The sequence below is a fragment of the Mycteria americana genome, chromosome 13 (genome assembly GCF_035582795.1).
Source record: "Mycteria americana isolate JAX WOST 10 ecotype Jacksonville Zoo and Gardens chromosome 13, USCA_MyAme_1.0, whole genome shotgun sequence".
Lineage (NCBI taxonomy): Eukaryota > Metazoa > Chordata > Aves > Ciconiiformes > Ciconiidae > Mycteria > Mycteria americana.
The window spans coordinates 14,482,779-14,506,186 of NC_134377.1; the positions used below are offsets into that span (position 1 = coordinate 14,482,779).

At 42.0% G+C, this 23,408-nt stretch overlaps 1 protein-coding gene across 2 annotated transcripts in view; it reads left to right on the forward strand.

Moving 5' to 3' along the window:
- Positions 1-23,408, forward strand: part of ADGRD1 (adhesion G protein-coupled receptor D1) — a 158,739-nt gene that overhangs the window by 84,386 nt on the left and 50,945 nt on the right. For both annotated transcript variants that reach the window (XM_075516143.1, XM_075516144.1), the window contains 4 exons: positions 2,666-2,739; positions 4,685-4,808; positions 19,631-19,734; positions 23,125-23,236. In XM_075516143.1, the coding sequence (XP_075372258.1) occupies positions 2,666-2,739; positions 4,685-4,808; positions 19,631-19,734; positions 23,125-23,236 (414 nt within the window). The remainder of the gene's footprint in view (positions 1-2,665; positions 2,740-4,684; positions 4,809-19,630; positions 19,735-23,124; positions 23,237-23,408) is intronic.

A 23,408-nucleotide genomic window follows, 5' to 3' on the forward strand; every position in this document is an offset into this window, starting at 1 on the left:
ATGAGCGTGTTATGCAGTTACCATAAACGGCACTGAAAAGCCTTGTGAGGCCTACGTCGTGTTGTTAAAACATGGGACGTATTCTTTAAGAGAAGTAAATAGACAAATTGGTATGGGTCCTTTTTGTATACGCATTATTTATCTGTTCTTTTTCCATGTGGGTACGCCTACAATTCTGGACGGTTTAGAGACTGTATAGCCTCACTTGGTGTAGTTCTTTGTCTAACAAGTGACATCTGTGTTTAGAGCTAAAGATGGAGAAAAACAATAATTTTTCCCTTGCCAGAGATACTTAATTGAGGGTAAAACATACATCTGGGATTTATTTGTGTAAAAGGATACACAACTGAAGTACTATGTCTTCTTCCAACCTGACCCTGCGGTGCCCTTTCCATTTAGTGTATTAAGAATCAAGATTTATCTAGAGATATCTTACAAATCAGAAATGACAGTTATTGTATGGTCTTAGCTGTTATTACAGCAGATCTTTCTCTCTATTTTTTTTTTAGCCACTGTTTGTCTGTCATACGAGTGAAGTAATTTGTAATGCAAACTGACTATAGATTCTTTCAATCGCTTACTTCAGGAAGGCTATAGACATGATGGACATAACATTATACAGCATAATGGGCAAACATTATGCTACATACCCTTGCTGCTGGGAAAACAGAATGAACTCTGCCAACGAAACTTGAAATGAACTGAAGTTGCAGAAGGCAGTTTTCCAGCCGTGGGCTATGGATCATTAGTCTTCTGCAGTTTCTGAACTGGTGCTCTTCAAGAATACTCTGAGCAGCAAGAGGTGGGACAAGGGAAGGCAGCAGTTTCTGAAAGACGCTCGCTATTTCATAGGTGGCTTGTGATTTGGAAGGTGTGCAGGACCCCTGCTGTTGTTAAAGGTGAGGCTCATGGTGGGGCACTCTCTGAAAGGAACGGGAAGTTCAGAATCGATGGATCTAGCAGGGAATGTACCAGTTTGATCCTGAAGCCTTGCACGGTGCCTTCACAGGGCAGGCAGTGATGGGGAAAGGCTTTCACAGATGAGGAAGGACTCCTCTGTATTAATTAACATCATATACTTGGTTTTACTACATCTCCCTCACCACACCTGGAAATAAAGTGGCATGAGCAGACTGGGGGTTATATCAGTGAGGTATTTCCTGGTGATGGGGGACATGACTCTTGTCTCGTTATCACTTCCCAGCGTGGCACACTTCTGAGAGTGTGAGGTTTTACCGTTTGCTTTGCTCCCCGCGGGGGAAAAGGCTACAGGATGTCACCAGAGTCAAAGGGGAAAATAGAGACCCTTCGCAGATAAGTGGCAATCTTTCCTCTTCACAAAGCTCTGCTTCTGTGAGTACCTGACCTGCAATCTCAGCTGTTTCTATGATGAAGGCTTAGGGAAAACAGGGTGAGTCAAGGAACTAGAAATTTTGTCCAGGGATGTTGCTCAAGCAGATAAGAAAATGCCATTTATGCTATCCAGAGATGTGAGTTAAGAAGAAGTAAATGGCCTTATCTACAGCATAGCTACTTGAAGAGTGTGGAAATCCAGTATGAATGTGTGAATGTCCTAGGTTAGGCAGAAATGCTTTATTATCGCTAGTAAGGAGGGCACTGTGCTACCTTGTGCTTGACACCCGTTGTTGGACTTGTGGGAGAAGGAAAATTGCACCAGGGACTTCTTGTACTTGGTTTAGTTTCAGCATGATGAGGTGGTGGGGTTTTTTTCCTTCTTTCTCTAAAACAAGGAAAGCAATACTTCGTTATCTTTTGGCTTGACAGCAGAACTGTGTTGCAATAATCTGAGGGCTGTTAATTCACCAGTGGTTTGTTTATGTTGAAGACTCTTGTAATTAAAAAATTGCCTTAAGGTCAGGCCTGACACAATGTGGGCGTTGGGGATTTATGTATTAGAAAGGGTTGAACAGATCCTGGAAATCCTCTAGTTTGCATATTTTGTCTATAACAAACTATTACTTCACTCCAATATAATTTGAATTATTTTGTCATGAAACTGGTGTAACAGAGTAGAGAATGGGGTCTCAAAGCTTCCTGAATGGAGGAGATTGAGTTAGTGGCTAAATCTGTTTATGGAAGATAGAAATTATGTCATCATAATGCTAAGGTGTGTTAAAATAAAATCTCGAATTATGGCATTGCTCTTTCAGTTTGATTGTACGTTTTAAAATAATCACTGTTGCGGAAAGAAAATGTCTGTGAGTTGGTCATTGTAATGCACATATTTCAGTGTTATTAATCCTAGAATGTGAGGTTCTTATTACCCAATGAGAACAAAACCCAACGAAGCCAAATATATGCTGAAGAATAATGCCCCAGTCCTGCAAAAATTAACACATATATTTGTGCTTATATACAATAAATAATCCTGGTTTGCTATTTACTTAAATGGGACACAGATTTCTCACTCCAAGTGACATGAGTTTAATCCCAGTGTGTACAATTAAGACTGAATATCAGCCTTTGCATGCTTGGAGTTTGTGTTAAAGCCACGAAGACTGAGAAAATTTGCTTTCAGTTATGGTGTGTTAATCTAGAATAAGTCTATTGAAGTTATTATAACAATGAGAATCAAAAGTAGTTGAATAGTGGAACTTAGTCCTTTTTAAACATTCCTTCAGGGTTTGTATTTTCTTTCTTGTAGACTCCCAGACAATACAGTCAAGCACTAAATAAGAGTAACAGAGTTCATCTTTACTGCGCATTTCTGGACTACAGGTATGTTACATAATTTCAAATTCTTTAACTTGGTTTAATTAAATTACACTTAGTTCATGATACTATATATTGCCTATATTCTTCTTGTTCTCTTTCATTCATGGAAATAGTTAAAGAAACGGAGCCACTGGTTTACAAAACCCACAATCTCATAGTGGCTTCTTACCATAAATAAAAGACTTGTTATTCACAGACCCTGTGCTAGGTAGGTAATTGAGAGACTGACAAATTTTGGAATCAAAACTGCAGACTGATACAAATAGTGCTTATCTTGGTTTATGAGTATGTCCACTTGGGCAGATGCTTGGATGTTTTAAGATGGCAAACCTCCAGCAAAGCCATTGTTTTCACTGGATCTGTGCCTGTGTCACAACACGATGCGAGATCAGTATTTCAGAGCTATGAATTTTGGCCAAGGCATGGAATGGAGAAATATTATGCCCCTGAATGAAAATTAGAATAAAAGAGGCATAAATATCACCTTAAATTTCACTCAGAAAATAGGAACTATAGAAAAGCAGTAGCTATTTTTTTTTTAGCTGTGAATATATTTCTTCTGTTTTTGATTTCCAAACATGCTGCTCTTACTGAATCAATCGAGAAAGAATACAAATAGTGAATTTTGAATTTCATGAGGATTAACAGTTTTTGAGCCGTAACGGTATAAGCCTAATTGATGCAGCAATGGCCCGCAATGCTGTGATCCCTCCTATCTGGCATGCACATGGGAAGGTCACTGTAATTGTTTTATTGAAGTTTTGTTTCAAGTATGTTGAACCCTCCCAGCTGTTGGCAGTTACTCGTTGTTATGGTTACTCACAAATTACAATAAATTAGAAACAGATTTTAATGAAGCAAATTAATATGGCTGGGGCATTGTTCCTGTACTGTTTTCCATTGAGGCTTGAGCCATTGAGGCTTTGCCTCAGGACAGAAACTGAAATATGAAATCTGTCCTTCCAAATGAGTTTTATTTGTGTCAAGATGGTCTTATTCCCTAGTGCATAGTAGTTAAAGAATAAGCAATTCGTTTCTGACCTATGACAGACTCTCTTTGAGAACTCAAGGAGGTCCCAAAGGACAGAGGAAGGGTGAGGTAATACCTGTCTTTAGAATAAGCACCAAGAACAGTAGAGATCACTCAGTCTAGCTTCAGGACCCAGAATAATATAAAAAGTAATAAATGGTTGAGAAGCAGGCAGTTTGGGTGGGTGACCTAGAGTGCCTCAGCCCATGGAGCCCCCCCGGATATGTGACTGTGGGTTCCATGTCCCCACTGCACTGCAGGGCTGTGATTGCACAGGGGTTTCGGGGTTTCCCTGGCTCCAGGAAGAAGCAAACTCATGAGGATCGCTCTCCTGCGCAGCCCTGGGACCAGGCCACACGGCCAGCCCAGCCATATCCGCAGCGGAGCAGGAGCTGCTCTTGCTACCCCTGAGGACGAAGTGACAAAACCCAGTTGACACGGATGGGTCACTAGAAATCACGCTCAGTCAGTCAGAATTACTTTCTTTGACAGGACGAGTGGGATAGTGGACAAGGGAGAGGCAGCAGCTATGATACACTGACTTTTTTGACTTCCGCAAGATTATTGACTCATCTGATATTATAGTTCTCAGAATATAGAAATTTGGGTCTAGGTGAGATGCCATAAATGGGTTGCACAATGTAAAGAAAAAATGTAGTTATCATTCATTGGTTATAAAACGGGGAAGAAATCTCTAGAGACATTCGTGTAGAGGTCTGATCTGGGCCCTGTTCCGGTCAATATTTTCCGTAACGATTTTCATGATGGAATTGAGAAGACACCGGCAGTGTTTGTGGATGCTCCAGCCTGAGATGGCTTTCAAAACTTTTAATCTCCTGTACAGTACAATGCATGTCAAATTAACCTGATAAGATGCATTTTGATAGAGATTATGTTCCATTTTTGTGTGCTTTGCAGCAATGGAACTGGTGTTTGGTCTAATGAAGGTTGTGTGCGTGAGAGCGGGGACCTCAACTACTCAGTGTGTCTTTGTAACCACCTCACTAACTTCGCCATTCTGATGCAAGTGGTGCCTCTGAAGGTGAGATTAAGCAAAGGAGTACATCTGTCTGTTAAAAATGAAGCATAAATACATCAGTTGCATCCTCACACCACATCAGTAAGTGATTGGAACTGGGCTCATTTTTGCCCAGCTCAGATTTATTCCACATCTTGCTTTCTGGGATGATGTTTTAATACTTCTTGACTATATTTATTTTATAAAACTTTTGGGAACTGAAATGGAGCATGAAATGAAACACATCTGTGGTAGGTGGGAATTCTCTTTACTTTATTCTCACCCTTTTGGCATGATTTCTTAAAGTACTAGGCAGGAAAAGCACTAGAGGGCATTGTACAGATGACCCTAGCTTTTATGATTCGTTTTCAAGACAGAGGCAGCCGAGATGTGGCTGTTTAAGGGTTTTGGTAACTAGAATTGTGGAATATGAACAGCCAAGCTTGAACTCCATGTGAAGCAAGCTCTGCTGCCAGCTGGCCCCTACCATTGTCTCTGCCAGCTTTCCAAGTGCCTCCCCACTGCTGTTTCTTCACCTTGTTGCCAAGCAGGGGCTTGTGTAGAAGGAGCATGAGAAAGAAAACGATGCTTTAGAGTTGAGAGTTAACACCTTATGTATAGTTTTCTCTATGCTCAGTTCCTTTGTCCAAAAGAAGCCTCTTTTCAGCTGGAATGTGACACTTTCCCTGTTTACCCAGGACCTTATACTTGCTATTTATACTCATCAGTGGTTTCAGATGAAGCTTTGATGGCGAACATGTTGCTCTCCTTACTAGACATATTCTTCTCATCATGATACCTTACGATGCCCTGAGGTTTCCTCAGAGATGGAGCAGAGTGTCTGCTCCTTGCAGGTGAAGTGCTGGTTTGTGCCTGCTGAAGGACCTCCTCTACAAAACTCAGCACCAGGCAAGGTCAACCCCATCCCAGATCTTAGCAGACAAACAGACAGCACTGCCATGAGCATGAGAAATATCTTTTTACTGCGTTATTTGGGTGTGCTACTGTCGGGGGGGATCCAATGGAGGTAGCGATGAAGCCCTGCGCGGACAACCCTTGGTTAATAAATAATGACTGTATAATTGAAATAATGTACAAACCATACATTTAAAGAAATATGTATACTACTTGTCCGCCAAATTTTTACTCTCTGGCACATTCTCAGCCTTCTACAGACACCATCCTAACAATATAAATTAACAGACTGAAGAAGAGCTTCAGGAGGACAGTAGGAGTCCTACTGTCACATTTATCACTGTGTGCTGCTAACAAGCGCGGTGTCCTCTGTGGTACAGCTAGAGGGGTTTTGTCAGCTCTGTTGGCGTGGATGCATTGACTGTACGGCCACGTCTCGGGCTCCTGTTAATTGGTTTGAATGATGGGTTTGCTCTTCTTTTAGACGGTAGCTTTGCCAAGACAGCTACTGCTGCAGGATGGGCTGCACGTGCTCGTGAGGGCGGCACAGAGGTTCCTGCATAGATACAAAAGGGACCTTGCAGCGTAGGGCAACTCTAATCAGGGTTGTACCACTGAGCAGCTCTGAAGTCTTTTCAAGGAATGAATCATCCCAGACTGCTAGCAGGAGTTACTGGTTCAGTAACACTGTTAGCACAGCTGCTCACACGGTAATCCTGGTTAGACAGTGTAATGCCATGGAAGTCAGGGTCACAGTTTAGAACAAGATGGTCCGCTACCCGAAGAGCTTAATTAAAATACCCACAGCCCTTTGTATTAGCCTAACCATTTGAAGATGGGGGTATCCTGTTCAGGTCACCCAGTTTTTATCTAACCATTATTATCTTTATTACTTGTAAAGCACCTAATGACCCCAGCTAGTTTCCGAGTATTATTTTTCTAGGAACATTTCATACTCATCATAAAGTGCAGCTTTGCCTGAAGAGCTTCCCATCTTGTGAGACAAAAGTAGAATGGCAGAAATGCACTATTATTAACCCTGTTTTAAAGAGCAGTGTACAGGGATTTAGCCAGGATTAAACAGGGTGTCCACCAATTAAATGCCAGTGAAAGATTAGTCGATTTTCCACCGGGGAATAGTTCTGAAAGGTCTAACTTTAAAATAAACAGATTTGAGATTGTAATGATTAATGAGATGCTGCAATAAGTTCTAATATCAAAGATTTTTTTATATCAAAGTCTTTGGAATCAAGCTTTCCTAAAGAGATCTGAAATGCGTAACTAGGAAAGGCTGGACGTGAATGGACTGTCCGGTTCCTCACAGTTGTTTAATGGTTCTATTTTCAATATTTTCTCCCTTCCTAACTTATTGGTTTAATTCATTTGCATCTGCCAAAGTTTGCGTGGAATGTTTTTGCATTGCTTTTTTTTTCTTTATGATAATTCAGCAAACAAAACAAAAGTGCTGCTGAGATGTTACGTGGATGTGTGAGACGCACAGACCTAGTCACTCTCATGCATAAAAACATTACCTATGTGACATAGTACTGTAAACGCCTGTATAAAATAGTTGGGTTTTTTTAAATGAAACTTAGTTCCCATCATTTTCTGTTGTATTTTGACCGCTTCCACCTAAAACCCCATTTCTGAACAAAAAAAAGAAGGGAATTTATAAATTTGTGGCAGGAAAAGTGAAATGCTGAAAGGTGATAGGAGTATTTCCAGTATAAAGTCTGTATGTTCCTAGTGCAAATCCATGAGAATTTGAAATGCTTGCTGCAGCTTTCAATGGAAGATGGTGCAGGCTAGGTAGAAAATATTCATTCATTTCTAAGCTCTTAAAGTTCACCTAAAACCAATTTTTGCATGCACCTCAAGTGGCAGAATTTATAAATGCATTGTAGCATGGAGAAATTTGGGTTCACTGGTCTGCAGAGCGATGAACCTGGCCTACGCCTCGACGCGGCTGCTTTGCCCTGCCCTCCCACCGCCTGTGCCAGCTCGATGTTCCAGCGAGGTGGCAATGAGAGTGGGCCCATGTGGGGACTCAGGTAATATTGCCTGAGTCCAATGAAGGATGTCGTCCCTTCAACGTGCTTTAATTCCAGTTCCTCTCCTTTGGCTATTGTGTAGTCCCTCTCTCGGAGTTCATCAGACGATCTCATCCCAAGTCTTTGACTAAGATATACCCTTTAAATTGACTGTTTAGCATTATCTTGTGGTAGTCATTTTTTTTTAACCAGTGAAAAAAATCAGTATCTTCATTGTGTAATTGGCATGAAGTTAAGATTCGAGCAAAGACAAGCTGCCTGGCTTTTGAGCTATACAAGCAGACTGTGCTCAGTTACAAATTCCTAAAACATTTGCTAAGTATTTGTTTCACATGTCTAAGCAATAGAGCCTACCGAATCAACTAGACAGTTGGAAACTTCTCCCAGGCGTCCTTGGAACCCTGTTAAGTAAATGTTAAAATGCTGTGGATTTTAAACATATATACATGTTTATTCACCATGTTCTGAAATTCATGAGCCAAGGTTCAAAGGACCCATATAAATCACCCGTTGGAATACTAGATTGTCAGTGCTCTAAGAAATTGTTGCAATGATGTTATATTTGATCTTGAACTTTTGTATATTTTATTTTTCTTTTCATAAATGGTGTTCACAGATAATATGAGACAAGAAAAAGAGAGGGTGGGAGTATGCAACTGCCCACATTTGAACAGTTCTATTTATATAGCTATTATATATCTGTGGCCGTATAAATAGAACTGGATGAAATTTTTCCACATGAACACTATTTTTGACAGAACGTTTATTTTTTGTCTAGATTCTGTTTCTTACAAAAAGGGGTCTGCTTTTCATGAAAAATGTAAATTATTGGAAATGGATTGCCTGAAAACTGGAGAGGTTTTCATCAAAAGCTGTATTTTGGTACAAAAAAGTGACTTCATTCTTGACGGCACTTCTACTTTGCGTGCTTTATACTTCCATTCTCCTATGGAAAGTATCATTTCCCTTTCTCCCCATCCTAGGGATAAATGCAGCTCTCGGGGTAGCACAGACAGGCAGACGTCCTCTCCAGGGTACCATAACAGCCTTTACCCTAAGGCACCAGTCAGCAGAACAGTCAACCCAGGTATGAATAGTTCTGCCAGCCCTTGCAGAAAGGCAGGCAGATGCACAGAAAACAATAAAAAAAAAAAAAAAAAGAGGGCGATATCGACAATTCTAAAGAGGGGTAACACAGACCAGTATGTATGCAGCAGCTTCAGACCTGGGAGAGCATCCCTAGGGAGAACACTGTTGCTGTGGAAATCCATGAACTCTTGAGACCGCTTCATTGCAGTAAGTGCTCTGACTCTCTCAGCTCCTCTTCACGAGATTGATTTTCTTTTTGCTTAAAAAAAAACCCCAAACCATAAACTTTCCATTAATGAGACACTGCAGTTTTTAAAAGAGTTTGCTGTTCACAACTGGAGAATACGGCATGCTCTCTGAGTTCAGAAAAAGCCAAGGTGTCTCTAAGCGACAAATACCGAAAATAAATGACCTTCCTCAGAAGTAACTTGCCACGCAAATACTTGTGGATGAGCATTTCTAATGACCAGAGAGCTGAGCTTGTATGATAACTATTTGTCAAGGATGGTGACTTTTTCTTCTGAGTCATGCTAAATTCGAGCAAGAATCTCCTCACTTAACTCCCTCTCTTTGTTCCTTCACATGGTTAAGTCTAGCTTTTTCCACGTACGGAACAACAGCATGATCCAGACCTTGTCAGCTTTGACGCACTGTGAACCTGCCCCAGTGCCTCCCTTCCTGCCAGCACCGGTCCAGCTCCTTTTCACACCTCCACCCGTACCCACCAGATCCCTCTATACATTTACGCAGTTTGTGCATTTCTTGTGGGCATAAATGCCTTTATGTATTCTCAAGATTCTTTATCGTTGCAATTTTATGATAAGGTACAGAACTATGTTAATAACGTATGCGCCTGGCTTGGGGAGGCATTGCAATGTCTCACGTGGATTTCATTTTGTTTCAGTGAGACATTCATAGGAACAAAATTGTAAGGTATCTTGCATCTGACAGCGCTTTCTCTTGAATGCTTGAAGTATTGTGAGATGAGGAATGCTGACAAATTGTAGACGTTTATGGAGCAGACTGTCAGGTGGGTCTAATTTCCAGGGAGCATAGAAATGCAAGGAAGTTCTTAGGAGCAAGCTGTGAGTTCGTGATTTTTCTTCTTGATCTTTACTCAAAACAGGTTAGATTAATTCAGTCACTATTCTACTGTATGCCAGCTGGAAGTAATCTCCAGAGACTGAAATCTGCTGAGGTGAAAAAGCATTTTTATTCTAATATTTCAGAGAAAGAAATTGAGAAAGAGATGTCACAAAGGAAAAGTTTAAATTCTGGAATTTTTAGCGATCAGCACGCAATCAGAACGCAATCAGAATTTGGAAACTCGGTTGAGTTGTCTTTTCACAACTCTGATCAAGTTAGTAAGATTGAGAATTTTACAATTGCATCTCCCCAACAAAATGTGTCAGTGGGACCTTCAGAGTAGTTGTGCAGATATTAATTAATTCGTGCACTCCTCCCCTGGGAGACTCGTTGCTCTGATCAAGCTTCTCTTTCCGATGGGGGAAACTGAGGTAGAGTAAAAAAGTCCCTCATAGCAAATCACGGCTAAAGCTGCACTCTCGGGGGCTCGTGTCTGTCTTTCTCCTTCCTTAATCCACAGAACTGTGCTCCAGGTTTGCCTCACCCGGTGCTCGCTGCGGTCAGAACAAACCCGTGCTGCCAGCTGCCCTGCCATGTTACAGTTAGGGAGACAACGGTGCATTAATATAGCCGCGGTAGGAAGAAGAAATAATCCGTTTAGTTTGACGTGTTTACCCTGGTTTATGTTTGCTTCTTCTGGAGAAGGTCCAAGTAGAGGGCACCCAGGGTGATACGTTCCCTGTGGTGGCTTTCCTGCAGCGCGACCGTCCTCCGCTGTGCCGCGGGCTTGAACCTGGGTAGGAACAGCAGCGGATGGGAGATGAGATGTTCCCCCAGGCTGGCACCCTCCGCTGGCACAGAGCCTGGGCAGATCTCGACCTGCAACATCACCTCCTGCACCCAGCACCCCGCGCCGCCTCCCGCTGCGGGTGGGAACGGCTGGTGGAGAGGCACCCGTCCTGGGGCGGGAGGGACGGACGAAACGGGGAGGAGAGACGTGAGCGGTGCCGTCGGATGGAGGGGTGCCACAAGGTGCTTCCTAGACAGCAGGAATCAAACCCAACACGGAGTAAGCCACGATTCAAAAGCACTCCAAAGAAAATTCAGACACTCTTATTTTATTTTGGGCAGCTTTACTTCCTCTCATCAGTCAGTGGGGCCCTATGCTCCTGCCAGGAAACATGCCAGCCATCTGGCAGTTTTTATTTTTATAGTGATCCAACAACTACAAAGCATGCCAGGCTATTTGTACCATCTGCCACATAAATGTCATTTCAGCAAAAGGATGGTGGACACCTGGGGACCCAGAGTTCAAAAATCCTTTTAAAGGGGAAACCATTGTCTCCCACAGCAAAAGAGTTTAGGGTTTGGGTCCCCCTCCCCCAGGTGACCAAAGCAGGACACAACTGTAATATTTATGGCTCCTAGACCATTTTCTTAAATTGTTTTTTTTCCCTGTTTTTTTCCTCTTTCTGTCTTTTCCAACTGTGAGGATACAAAAATGACCAGTATAAAGTTCACATGTGGATGGACGTTCCAGCAAAGTAATAGCGTCGTACAATCTGTGGTAGAAATGGTTCAGGTTTTAAACACATTTTCTGCGTTTCTAAAGCTAGAAATTACTTTGTTTTTCATCCCATTTGTAGCTCTTGTTCCATAATTCAGAAGGGAGGCTCAATCAATACGGGTCAAGCTGCTCTCCAATGGGCTTGAAAGCAGAGGAACATTTATAAAGGGAAAAATATTTAAAAACTTCTGTTCTTGCAGCTGGAGCTATAGAGACAACTCATAGCATCTGTAGGGAGCCCATGATTTTGAAAAGGCTTGAGGTTTTGGCTGTGGGGTTCTATTTACAAAAGGAAAGACATCCCAAATTTCTTCTTTGGGGCAAAATGTGTGTTCTTATTTTATTTTTCACTGTTATAGCTGAGTTTGACAGCAAGTTTTGACAACATATGTCAGACTGAGAACAAAGTGCATCTATTTGTGTTTATAAAGGCTGTTTTGAAAATGTCCTAATATTGTCAAATGCATTAAAAATATGGGGCATAGGTGTGTAATTTATAAGTTTGGAGCATTGTTTTCCTAAATCTAATGTTGCAGTTATTAATCAAGCATTGCACTCAGGGGGCATTAAAATAGCAGTCTGAAATCATAACCTTTTTTCTTAAATTCTTCAGCCAGCTGAGGTTCAGATTATATACTCTAATAGGACAATGAAATGGAAATAATGTGGCATTCTCCGATTTCTGCTGTTTTGTAATTTTAATATAATTACTGTTCTCAGCATGCTTTTCATTGCTGGGAGCATAAAAAGAATAATGCCTTAGTCCAGTAATTTTTCTTTTGTGTTGCATATTTAAAAATTGGATAGGCATTGCAATTTTTTTGGTCCTTGTTTATTACCATTGACAGTTTATTTAACTGAAGGGATCTCTGCAGACAGTTTAGACAGCCCTTACCCATCAGATGAACAAAGATAAATCAGCCGATGTGTTTATTCTAGCATTGCTGTGTAAACTTTCTTTGCTCTTTCTCACTCTATCCGCTTCCCCCTCATTTTATCACAGTGAATGTTGCCCCCATGGAGGAGCACATCTCGCTGATGTGGTCACAGTATGATTGTGCATCATATTTCTTTTGTCCTTACTTTGCTCGCGCTCATCTTTCCTGAAAATTGAGCACTGATCTTGATTTTTAGCTCAGAGCCGTTGTTCGTTCTTTTGCTATTCCATTCCTATGCCAGTGCAGCTCTGTTGATTTTGATGGGAGGAAATGGGAGACTCTGATTCTGTCCTTAATCCCGTAGAATTATGTGGAAAAAGTTGGACTAATGCTGCAGGACACTAAACCCCTCAAACTCCTTAGGGAGTTCTTTGGCAATTACTGAATTTCACTCAGCAGAGGAGAACAAAAAATGACTTTTCATTTTGGAAAAGCACAAATATTTAAGAGCACTATAGTGGTCAAAAGAGCTCTTTTGTTTGAGGAGCATGAAACAGGACTCTTTTAATCAGAATACTTAACAAATAACATACACCGCCTTTCCATGGTGAAAATGAAAGCACTGAGCCATTTGGCAGCTGGCTCTTCTTGCTGACTAAAGGATTTCCCCATGCGGGACAAAAATGTTATGATATGAAAAAACCTTTATGCATCCCTGTTATCTTTAACTGAATATCTTTAAATTTAATCATTCTGTACTCTTGAGTTCAGTCTGTCTCCTGCATTGGCCTTTTTATGCCCTTTCTCCCCAAAGCACGGTGTAGGGGGAATTCAGGGCTGGGTACCTGGAGACTGTGGGCAGCGGTGCCAGCCACAGCTAGCCGCAGTCCTGAATCGAAATGGACGTTTCTGAATCAAAGCCCAAGCCTGGATAAGGGAGACAGACGTACTAATTTTCACTTAATTTTCCTGGGAGCTGGGTATTTAGTTATCCTCAACCACTCTGAAAAATCTCAGACTCGGAGTCTGGCAAGAGACCGTTGCTTCTCTGCCTGCAAGAGCCGGCTGGACCCACGCTGGGTTTTATTCTCCTCATAGCCCTCTCTAATGGACTTCGGTTTGGCTCTTAATTGGAGAACAGGACGAGTCTGCTCTTGCTGGAAGAGAAACTAGAGAACAGATGGACAAGTCTTAGGCATATGGGCAAAAGTAGCTCCTTCAGTTCCACGGAGGATCGTCTGCTGTAAAGATAGCATTTAACACTTCTTGGGAAACACTGCGAGTCTTAGGCCTGAAACGAAGGCAGGAAAAACCACGCTGCTTTGTGCTACACAAAAAGAGACATGAGGAAGAACTTGCAAATATCCGCTTTTCTGCTCCCCAAACTTTCTTATAATTTGGTACCACTTCACAAATTGAGTCCTTCCTCCCTGCCATGCTTCCTTCAGGCTTCATTTGAACTGCAAACTTGCTGTGTGCGATTTGTAATGAGCAGATTACCTACTGTTTGATGACATCTTGCCCAGAACTACTTTAAAAGACGACGTGGGCTTTTAAAAATACTAATTAATACCTTGGCAGAGATATTTGGAAAATTCTAAATTTTTCATGTCACAGTGAAAAGTTTTAAATAAGCAGCCACCAGGCTGGGCTGGCTGTAGGAAAACCTTCCTTTAATCCTGAAAAGCCCCCTTCATGGCACTTTATTGCTGAGCACTAGGAGTTGTGCAGTTAATAGAGGATGGGAATTCAAAAGCGGTTCTGCTGGAAACGGCTGATAAAGACGATTGCGCTGCAAAGCGTGACTCTCAGAGGCTTTTTTTTCTCTAAACTTGTGGTATCTGGTACATTGTGGGTCGATAAAAGAAGTCTCTGATTCAAGTTAGACTTTTCTTTCTGTGAGTAGTGCTAGTGCAGTGCCATGAGGTATGGCCCCACCAAAATGGTTCTTGTGGTCTCAGTGAGGAGACTGAGCCTTCTGAACTAAACACAGATGTTAATCTGAAAAAAACCATAATGTTATGTACCTAACAAAGTGCTTGGCAAGCTGAAGGAAAACAGAGATTTGTATTGTTATTATTATTTAATATATAAATAAAGGCCTCACTGGACTGAAATTGAATTTCAGCAGCCTTTCTGGAGGCAATTAAAACCATTAGCTTCATCAGCCAAGGCCAGCGTTTTAATGTCTCTGAAACACTCAGGCTGCCAAAGTTAATTATTCATCCTTTTCTTAATTGGATTCAGATTGCATTTTAAAGGTGCAGCTTCAATAGGGTTGGCTGAGCCTTAATTTTTCACCCCTACCTCTCCTCCCTTCCCTCCCCCAAGCAATGTCTGGTTAGATGTTGTTTCAGCCTTTGCCAGGAGGGTTTGAGAGTGGATTTCAGCCCAGGCCAGCGGCTGACCGTCTCCCGGCAGATCTCAGGCGGTTCGATACACAGGGTAAAAACCGTACATCATCGTAAGTAACTTCACGGTAGGAATGCTTCTTTGAGATGGAAAGCTGACCAAAAGGGACGCTAAAATATAACTTGCTCTTACCTTTGGACTTAGGGCAAAATACAATTGTCATGTCTTACATTTCCACCGGTAAACAAATGACTTTGGTTTCATAAAATGTATACACCATATAAGCACATGCAAAAATATCATATTCTGTGTTCTACCAGTAAGTGACTCTAAAAGACAAATGATAGGTGTGATATAGTCCTTAGATTGCAGGGCTCATTTTTTTAAGGCTGTAAAACTTTTTTTGGTTCAAGAACTTGTCTTTTTTTGGAAGAAGATGAATTGCTTTTCAGAAAGGAAATTTCAAAAGTAGTTTAGACAATGAAATTACTGCTTTTGGTGGCTAAATTGTGAGGTTGTAATTTGGTATACGGACAAACCCTTTCAGGATCAGCTATGGCAAACCTTGTTTTAAGTATTTGAACTCAGCCCTTTGTCTGACCTGTTGTCTCTGAAGGCAGGCACAGAGGGATGTTTTGCAGTATGTGAAGAAGGACATTTGAGATGAGTACTTCCCCCAAATGTCCCTTCCTCTGGAGAAAAACAAAAGTACCCCCTTTGCAAAGCAGAAAACGTGCAGCCAACTGCCTGAGAGATGAATAATGAGAAAAAGGGACAGGGGTGCAAATTTCACCGAAAAGCAGGGGACACTGAGCAGAGAGAGCCCTGTGTGGCCCAGGTGCTCTGAGCCGAGCAGTTGCTATTTTGTGTTTCCGTAGCCCGTTTAGCTGCTTGATGGGTTGTTGTGCCGTGTTGTATAAACGGTTGCTCATTAATGTTACATAAATAAGTAGGTTTTCTGTTCTAGATACAGATCAAACAATTTTTCACGTACGGCCTACTGAACAAGTCTTTCAGCCTCAACTGACCTTTTCCAGATACTCCAGAGATGAAAAGTTCCATCCCATCATAATAATATATTTTCATCTTCCTGTGCAGTTATTTTTAAACAGAGGAGTTAGATGTCACTCATTTTCGTGTTATTAATGGCATCATAAAGGAAAAATATATATTTGGGGTCTGAACTGGTATCTTTCCAGGATCATTTCTCAGGCCATCCGGTTGCCTGTGAGTTTCCAAAATAAAAATGTTGAGCAACGTACTAACGTCTTTTATGAGTGAGAATGAGGGTGAGACGATAGCGTACAACGTCGCAGATGGGTGTACCTGCTGAAACCATCAGATCTTTGTCCGTGCTATTAGCAGCACTTGTAAGGTAAAGGGTGCTACAGCCTAAACTAAAAGGGTGGGAGTTTTGTATGGAGTACGAATCTGTGATTTGACTGTTTGTCAAAGCTGCAACTAAGAAACATCTGTCTTTTAGTGTTCATGATTACTAACGCTCATGACTGCAAGAGCTCGTTTCCTCGCTTTTCAGCTTGCTGCAGAGTAAGAGAATGACCTTATAAACTCAAAGAAGCAAAACCTTTTCGAAGAAAAGAATAATTTAATGTAGATTGGGACAAGTGTGAGAATCAGGCTCACGGGACTACTTTGCAGATTGCTCAATGTTTTATTTGGTACTTCTTAATGCTGTTTCCTCTAGTAATAGCATTACAGCCTGATTAGCATTTTCTGCTGACTACAAGATCATCCCAAATTAGTGTCTTATATTCCACGTCATGCACGAAGCCTGAAAATTTTCAGAAAGACAAGCTGAGGTAAGATGAAATCAGCTCGTATCAGAGCATTGGAATTTATAGGAAACTGTTTCTTAGTTGATGATGCACAACGGTTTGACAATCCAGGTATTTCTAAAAAACCGCATGCTTGTTATCCCTTACAATGTGAACATAGACACACAACATCCAGCTGTGCTCTGAGACGTTAGTAGAGACCTGATGTTTTGAATACGAGTTCTCTTCTCTCCTGCACCATATACCTCTATTGAGAAACGAGGCTCCCCGCTCTGGAAATCATTCCAGGCCTTCTCTTCATGCTGTATCCTTCCCCCTGCGATTCATATCACCCACCGAAAGCAGCTGGTTTCACCGGCTGGAGCCGCTGTGGACAGGGACCGCTCTCCCGCAGCCCTCCAACCCAACGGTTCAGTTTGAGAGCAGCTATCGCAGGCTCCACCTTTTCCTTAATAAACAAAAAATGGTTCAAAACTACCTTCAGGCTTTCTGTCCCTCACGCTAGGCAAGGTGAGAATGAGAACTACAGCGACGTTGCTTTTGAAATAGTTGTTACCAGACTCATGTGGGTATTGATTTAAGAGCGTCATTCTTAAAGCACCATCAGATTTTGGTTGCGTTTACCAGAGCAAGAGCAATTTCCAGCTCACAAATGTGGGGACCTGTGTAGGTTATTTTAGGTTCGAATGAATCTTCTACATGTTGTTGATAAGAGATCTTTTTTCTTCCTTTTTCGTTTCCAAGTAATACAGGCTCCACTTGGGAGAACTTGATTCATGCCTTGTCTTGCCCTGCAGAGGTTTCTGGAGGAAGTCTGAGCTAAAACCCGGAGAAAGACTTTCTTAGAGGCATGCTAGTTATGACAGAAATTAGTTAGAAAAAGATGTGTGTGTGATTGTGCTGGTTATCTTCTCTTGGATGTATTATGGAAAAAAGCAAAGGCTTTGATTTTTGCCCATTTCCACTAGATGGATCCCCTGTATTTTCGGTACTTGTATGTGACAGTAAGACATTGCCTTTCTTTTGCAGATCTTATCTGCCTTTGCCAATGCAAACACTGTGATAGACCACTGTAAATCTAAACGAGCACCGAGCAGCTTTGACCTCTGTAGGGAACATTTTCTGGCTGCAGATGTTGGGAGTGAAAGGAGTGAAAGAAAGCCTTGAACTGCTGAGAAATACTGATTTCAGAGTGACTTGAAGCTGGAAAAGCTTCCTCTGCTCCCCTCCTCCCTCTGTAGAACTGCAAGAGAAAGGGATGTGTATTGGAGCAATCAGGAAATAAGGTCCATGCGTTTGCGACATGAATATCCCTGATGAGGAAATCACTTCTAAGCCGCCCAATTTACCACAAAAGTTATTCCTATTTCAGGAATAATCTGTGAAGAATGGCTAGACATGGCTTCTCTGGGGGATGAGGGACGATAGGAGCCCTTTTGTAGAAATTATATGGACCTTTTAAGCTGGTCCAGCACACAGAACCCTTTTGTTTCTGTAATTGATGCTATCCAAGTCAGGGAAAAGAAATGTGTCTTTGGCTGAAAGAGAAAAAGTACTAAAGAGCTGCATCATATTTCCTAGGAACTGTAACACCATAGCAACAGTTGTCTTTCAATGCTGCTGCTGCATTGCTTAATAGTTCTCCGATTACTGAGCGAGCCACGATCTCTGCTGCTGCAGAACTTGCTGCACGTGAGCTGATACTGTTGGCAGATAATTACAAGAAAAATGTACATACTGAACACATCGGGTTTGTCTGTATTCCATTTTTTTTTTTCTCATAACCACATGGCATGTTATCTCTCTGCTTTAAAAGGAATTTTAACGGGAAATTTGTTGGTAGAACTGGTTGGGTTTGATAATCTCTGATGAAATACTTTGGGGGGGGGGGGGATGATTTTTATTGTGTGTGGGAAAAATAATAGAAAATCCCAAACTGTGAGAAAGGATTATTTTTTTATTACATAGAGTTACTGTAAAGAAATTGGAAAATATATTGGTCCTTTCAGTATTTTTCAGCATAAATAAATATTTTGAATGAGTTTGCAGCTAGGGATTTAATTTATAGTGACTAGACGTTGAAATAAAAACATAGGACTTCAAGCATCAAAATTAAAAGTTTTTGATTGACCAAATTTTTTTTCAAATGTTCAGTTTATGAAAATGTCAACTCTATCCAAAATCAAGTCAGGAAAAATGTTTGAAAATTCTTCTGAGATGAGAAAACTTTTTCCTGCCTAGCTCTGTTCTACTTATTATATATTAATACTGCCTGGCTCCCTTTGCTGGGTGTGGCTTTTTTGTCATTTTTATGAGAACTTGCATGGAAAATTAAAGCACGCTTTTGATTAATTTGGGACGAATGGTCAAAACACACTGTCCCTCCTCCACTGAATCTATCCAGGTTTTAACATAGATCCTAGTGGCAGGCACTATGGAGTTACAGACTAAATGTTCATGAAAATTAAATTACTTCTACAAAAGGTGCCTGTAGATAAAAACAGAGGCTGAGGCGAGAGGGTAACACACTGACTGCTCATGCTGGGTCTTTTCTGTGGTTTTCCATTCTGGAGGTGTCAGTCCAGCTCCTTCAACAGGCGCTGAAAACACGATACATGAAACAAAACAAGCGGGCTATAAATGGCCCGTGATTTATGGGTTATCTTGGTTTGTCAGTTCGCACCGCTGTGAAGCACTTCTGGTATTTGCACAATGATGTAAATTATTGCAGCGTGAGAGCGTTAACAAAGTGCCCTGTGAGCTGTGAAAGATCCCATTGCTGACATTGTCTGTGCAGCCCAATAAACTGCTCTAATCTCAGGCTCAACGATATTGCAGCAGCAGAGAAACGAACTTATTCTGAGGAAATACTGATTCATGAAATAAAAGAGGGAACCAAAATGCCATGGGTATGTGGATGCCCTGGCTGTGGACTGAGTTTGGAGTTGGCTCTTCATTTCCCGTGTTAGAAACGGCGGCGAGTGATTGCGAACGTCAGCTTATATATGGGCAGATGGAGGAGGAAACGCTATGTGCAGGGGGGCTGACCTGTGGTTCTGTAGTGTAATAAATCAATTAATAGTTTTTATTTCCTTTTTTTCTTTGTGTACAGCTAACAAGAGAACACCAGGTGGCCCTCTCCTCCATCACTTACATTGGCTGTGCTCTGTCCATCTTCTGCTTGATGATCACACTGGTCACATTTGCTATATTGTCGTGAGTAATTTTAACTTAATACCTGCTGAGCAACTATCATGCAGAAAGCCAAGCAGTGCATTTCAGGCCACTGCTTAGGATCCCTTCAGGTGCTCGGGATAAAACAAAGGCTATTAATTCTACAGCCTTCCTTAATTAGATTCTGCACATGTATTTGTAACAGTCGGTTGGTTATTTCTAAATTACTTTCATTTACTGAAATGGGGTGGTCTTTATATAGCAAGCTATTTCCATCCTATGAGGGATTTTTGGATTTTTTTTAAACTCTCCATGTTTTGCTGTAGTTCAAGAATCTTGCAAGGAGGCTGTAGGAGGGCTTGGTCTGGAGCTCAAAGCAAGTACAAGATGAGCAAGGACTGCAGGATCACCCCCTCTTCCCCCTGTCCTGGTTTTGGCTGGGACAGAGTTAATTTTCTCCCTAGTAGCTGGTATGGTGCTGTGCTTTGGATTTAGCATGAGAATAATGTTGATAACACGCTGATGGTTTAGTTGTTGCTGAGCAGTGCTTACACTGGGCAAGGACTTTCCAGCTTCCCCAGCTCTGCCGGGTGCACAAGCAGCTGGGAGGGGGCACAGCCAGCAGAGCTGAGCCCAACTGCCCACAGGGCTATGCCATACCATAGGGCGTCATGCCCAGTATAGAAACTGGGGGAGTTGGCCAGGGCAGCAATGGCTGCTCGGGGACTGGCTGGGTGTCAGTCGGTGGGTGGTGAGCAATTGCAGCACTTGGGTTTTTTTGTTTTTTCCCTGGGTTTTGTTCATTTCTGTCTCCCTCTCTTGTTATTTTCCTTTTTGTTACTATTATTATTATTATTATTATTTTTTTTTTTTTTTTCTATTATTATACTGTTCTTATCTCAACCCATGAGTTTTCTCACTTTTACTCTTCTGATCCTCTCCCCCATCCCACCGAGGGGAAGGGTGAGCGAGCGGCTGCGTGCTGCCTAGTTGCCGACTGAAACTAAACCACGACGCTCCCCTGCGTACAGCTTTACATTGCTTGGATTGCTTTAGATTGCTTCTTTCTGCTTTTCAACTCTCTTGTCTGTAAGGCAGTGTGTTTATAAAGGTATGCCCAGAAAGGAAGGCTTGATCAACATTAGCTGCCTCACTTTTGTTTCATACAGCTTGTACACAATTACGTCATAGAACCCACGTTATTTTCACGTATCTCGCTGTTCTCTGTTAGGCTAGTTTTCTAATGTGTTGCTTTAGTAGCATGAAGGGCACTACAGGCAGTGTGAAATTCATGCCATGGCTTATGTTTAAATCCTCTGGATCTCTGCAGCCTCCTGCCTCTTGCACGGCAGCCCCTGCAAGGGCTCTCTGTACCGGGAGGGTTTCTGCCACGGGGCACTTAGAGTCTGTATGCGTGTTTGTGTTCCGGTAGTGATGACTGAGTTTGAGGCCCAGCTAGGCTTGATACAAACATTTCTGAAAAAGCTTTCATAGAGGTTTCTGTCTACATAAAAAATAGAAAACCCGACAAAGGGTGAAGTAACTTGTCTGAGGTTGCGCAGCAGATTGGGAGCACAGCGAGGAACGGGATTCTTGTCTCCTTTCGCACACTAAACCATGTTCTTCCTACTCACGAGTTCAATTTTTGATTTCTGTGCCTAAGCATGTCTTTTGGACATCCTGTTAAGAGGCCAGTTTCTAGGAAAAAGGACTTGCTGAAACCCAGTAAACTGATTGCAATGTTTGTTTGTTCCAAACCCTGTGTTATTTCCAAGTCTCAAGATCTGTTGGTCATACTTAGATTCAGTGTGTAACGTGTGGCAAAATCCACTCTGAATAAGTCCAACGTCTGCCTATCTGGCATTGCGCTGTTGGCACGTTTAGGCTAAGGGGAATGATCTGCTCCGTTTTCGTCTGAGGGCAAAGCTGGATGTTATAGTGTTTAGAAAGGAAAAAGGAGCAGAAGGAGATGGTATTGCTGCAGTGGGGCTGAAAACTTGTCAAGAAACTGGAGGCCAACAGAAGACTTGGAAAGAGAGCTTGGACCCAGCTGACTGTCACAGGGTTAAGCACCCCACCTACATACAGGATCATTCAAGCTGCCAATTAAAAATAATTTGATTAGGTTTTCCCTGGAGAGCAGGGCCTCATTAAACAGCCGAAGTGAAATCTTGCAATATAGAGTTAGATGACCATGAGGTAAGTGAAGAGGAATCTGGCAAGTTCTTTGCTACTCTGCACACTGGAAACGACTGCCGCTTCCCAGGAGGGCAGTCCTGATTGCCTTCTGGATAATGATGTTCCAGTCTGCGACTAGTGAAGTTCCTTATTAGAAAGCCATTGGCACCAGGCAGTGCAACCTGTCTCTTTGAATTACTTTCAGGACATCGATACTTCTTGTCGTTCCCTCTTCACTCCCTTCTAATGGCTACAACCGTGCTGGAAGAGCCAAGTTGACAGCAAGCCATCGTCTGCCTTGTCCAGTCTGTGTCACCCTGCTGCAGGGGACACGCACGATGTGTCACCAGCGGTTGCAAAAGTCATCACCGTCCAGCGTGATGCCACAAAAAGATGGGCGTGCGTACTGTTGTGTGGAGGAAGCACTGCCATTCATGTAGTCCAGGTCTCCCGAAATGACTCAAGCTGGCTGTAGGGGCTGGCAGGCAGTATGGGTTGAAATAGAAAACCTGTTGTCACTAGTACTGTTCTTTTTATAAAGAGAAGAATAAAATTATGCGAAAGGCCTGAAATGTTCAGATAAATGTTTTTGTTTGTTTTCTAGTTCCTATTTCTGGATAAGAACAGAAACGTTGAGGTCAGAAGACTCCCAGGAAAGCATGTCCTTGTCAGATTTCCAGCTGGTTTTTGCAAAGCCAAGAGAGATAGGTTCAAAAGATGTTGTAACCAAGGTCAGGTCTCTGTCAAGATAGGCACTGCCCATCCGTATAAGTAGCTATAGTTCCTGCACTCAAAAGCTGGTAATAGTGAAGTCAAAATAGTAACCAGAGTCTTTTCACGTTCACTTATTTCTAATACAGGTAAATACCAACAAAATAAACCAGAAACTCTGTGGCATGGTGTGGGCTAGATGGTGCAAGGTGCAGTATGCTTTCTGTGAGGTGCAGATCTGACTTCCTTGACAGCCTAGCACCATTCAGGATCAAGCCCTTTGTTAATATTCTATCACAAGTCATTAGAAGAGCTAGTTAATGTGCAAATCAGTCTTTCTGCTGCCTTCAGGATGGCAGCAGAACATGCAAGAAACCAGTTAGGTAAAACTCCATCTTGGTGGAAGGAGTGCTCAAAAGACATCATGGTAATCCCACCAAAACGAGCGACCAAAAGCCAATCAAAATCCTTGCGATAAATGATAAATACGTTCGTGCTTCTTGGAATACTGTTTTATTCATGTGTCTTTCTGTCTTCTGCCAGGTCTGTCAGCACCATCCGCAACCAGCGCTATCATATCCATGCCAATCTCTCCTTTGCTGTCTTGGTGGCTCAGATCCTGCTTCTCACCAGCTTTCAGTTCAGCCCTGGAACAGTAAGTGCTAGAAAGAGCGATTGTGTTTTTTGCAAGGCACCTCCATGGAATGAATGCCACGTGCCACATGCAAGAAAGCGTCTTGTACGTGAGATCTATTTTTAACCTGCCTTAGCCAAAAATGACATCCTACAGCACTGGATAAAGCCTTCTGTGCATCCAAATAGTGTTA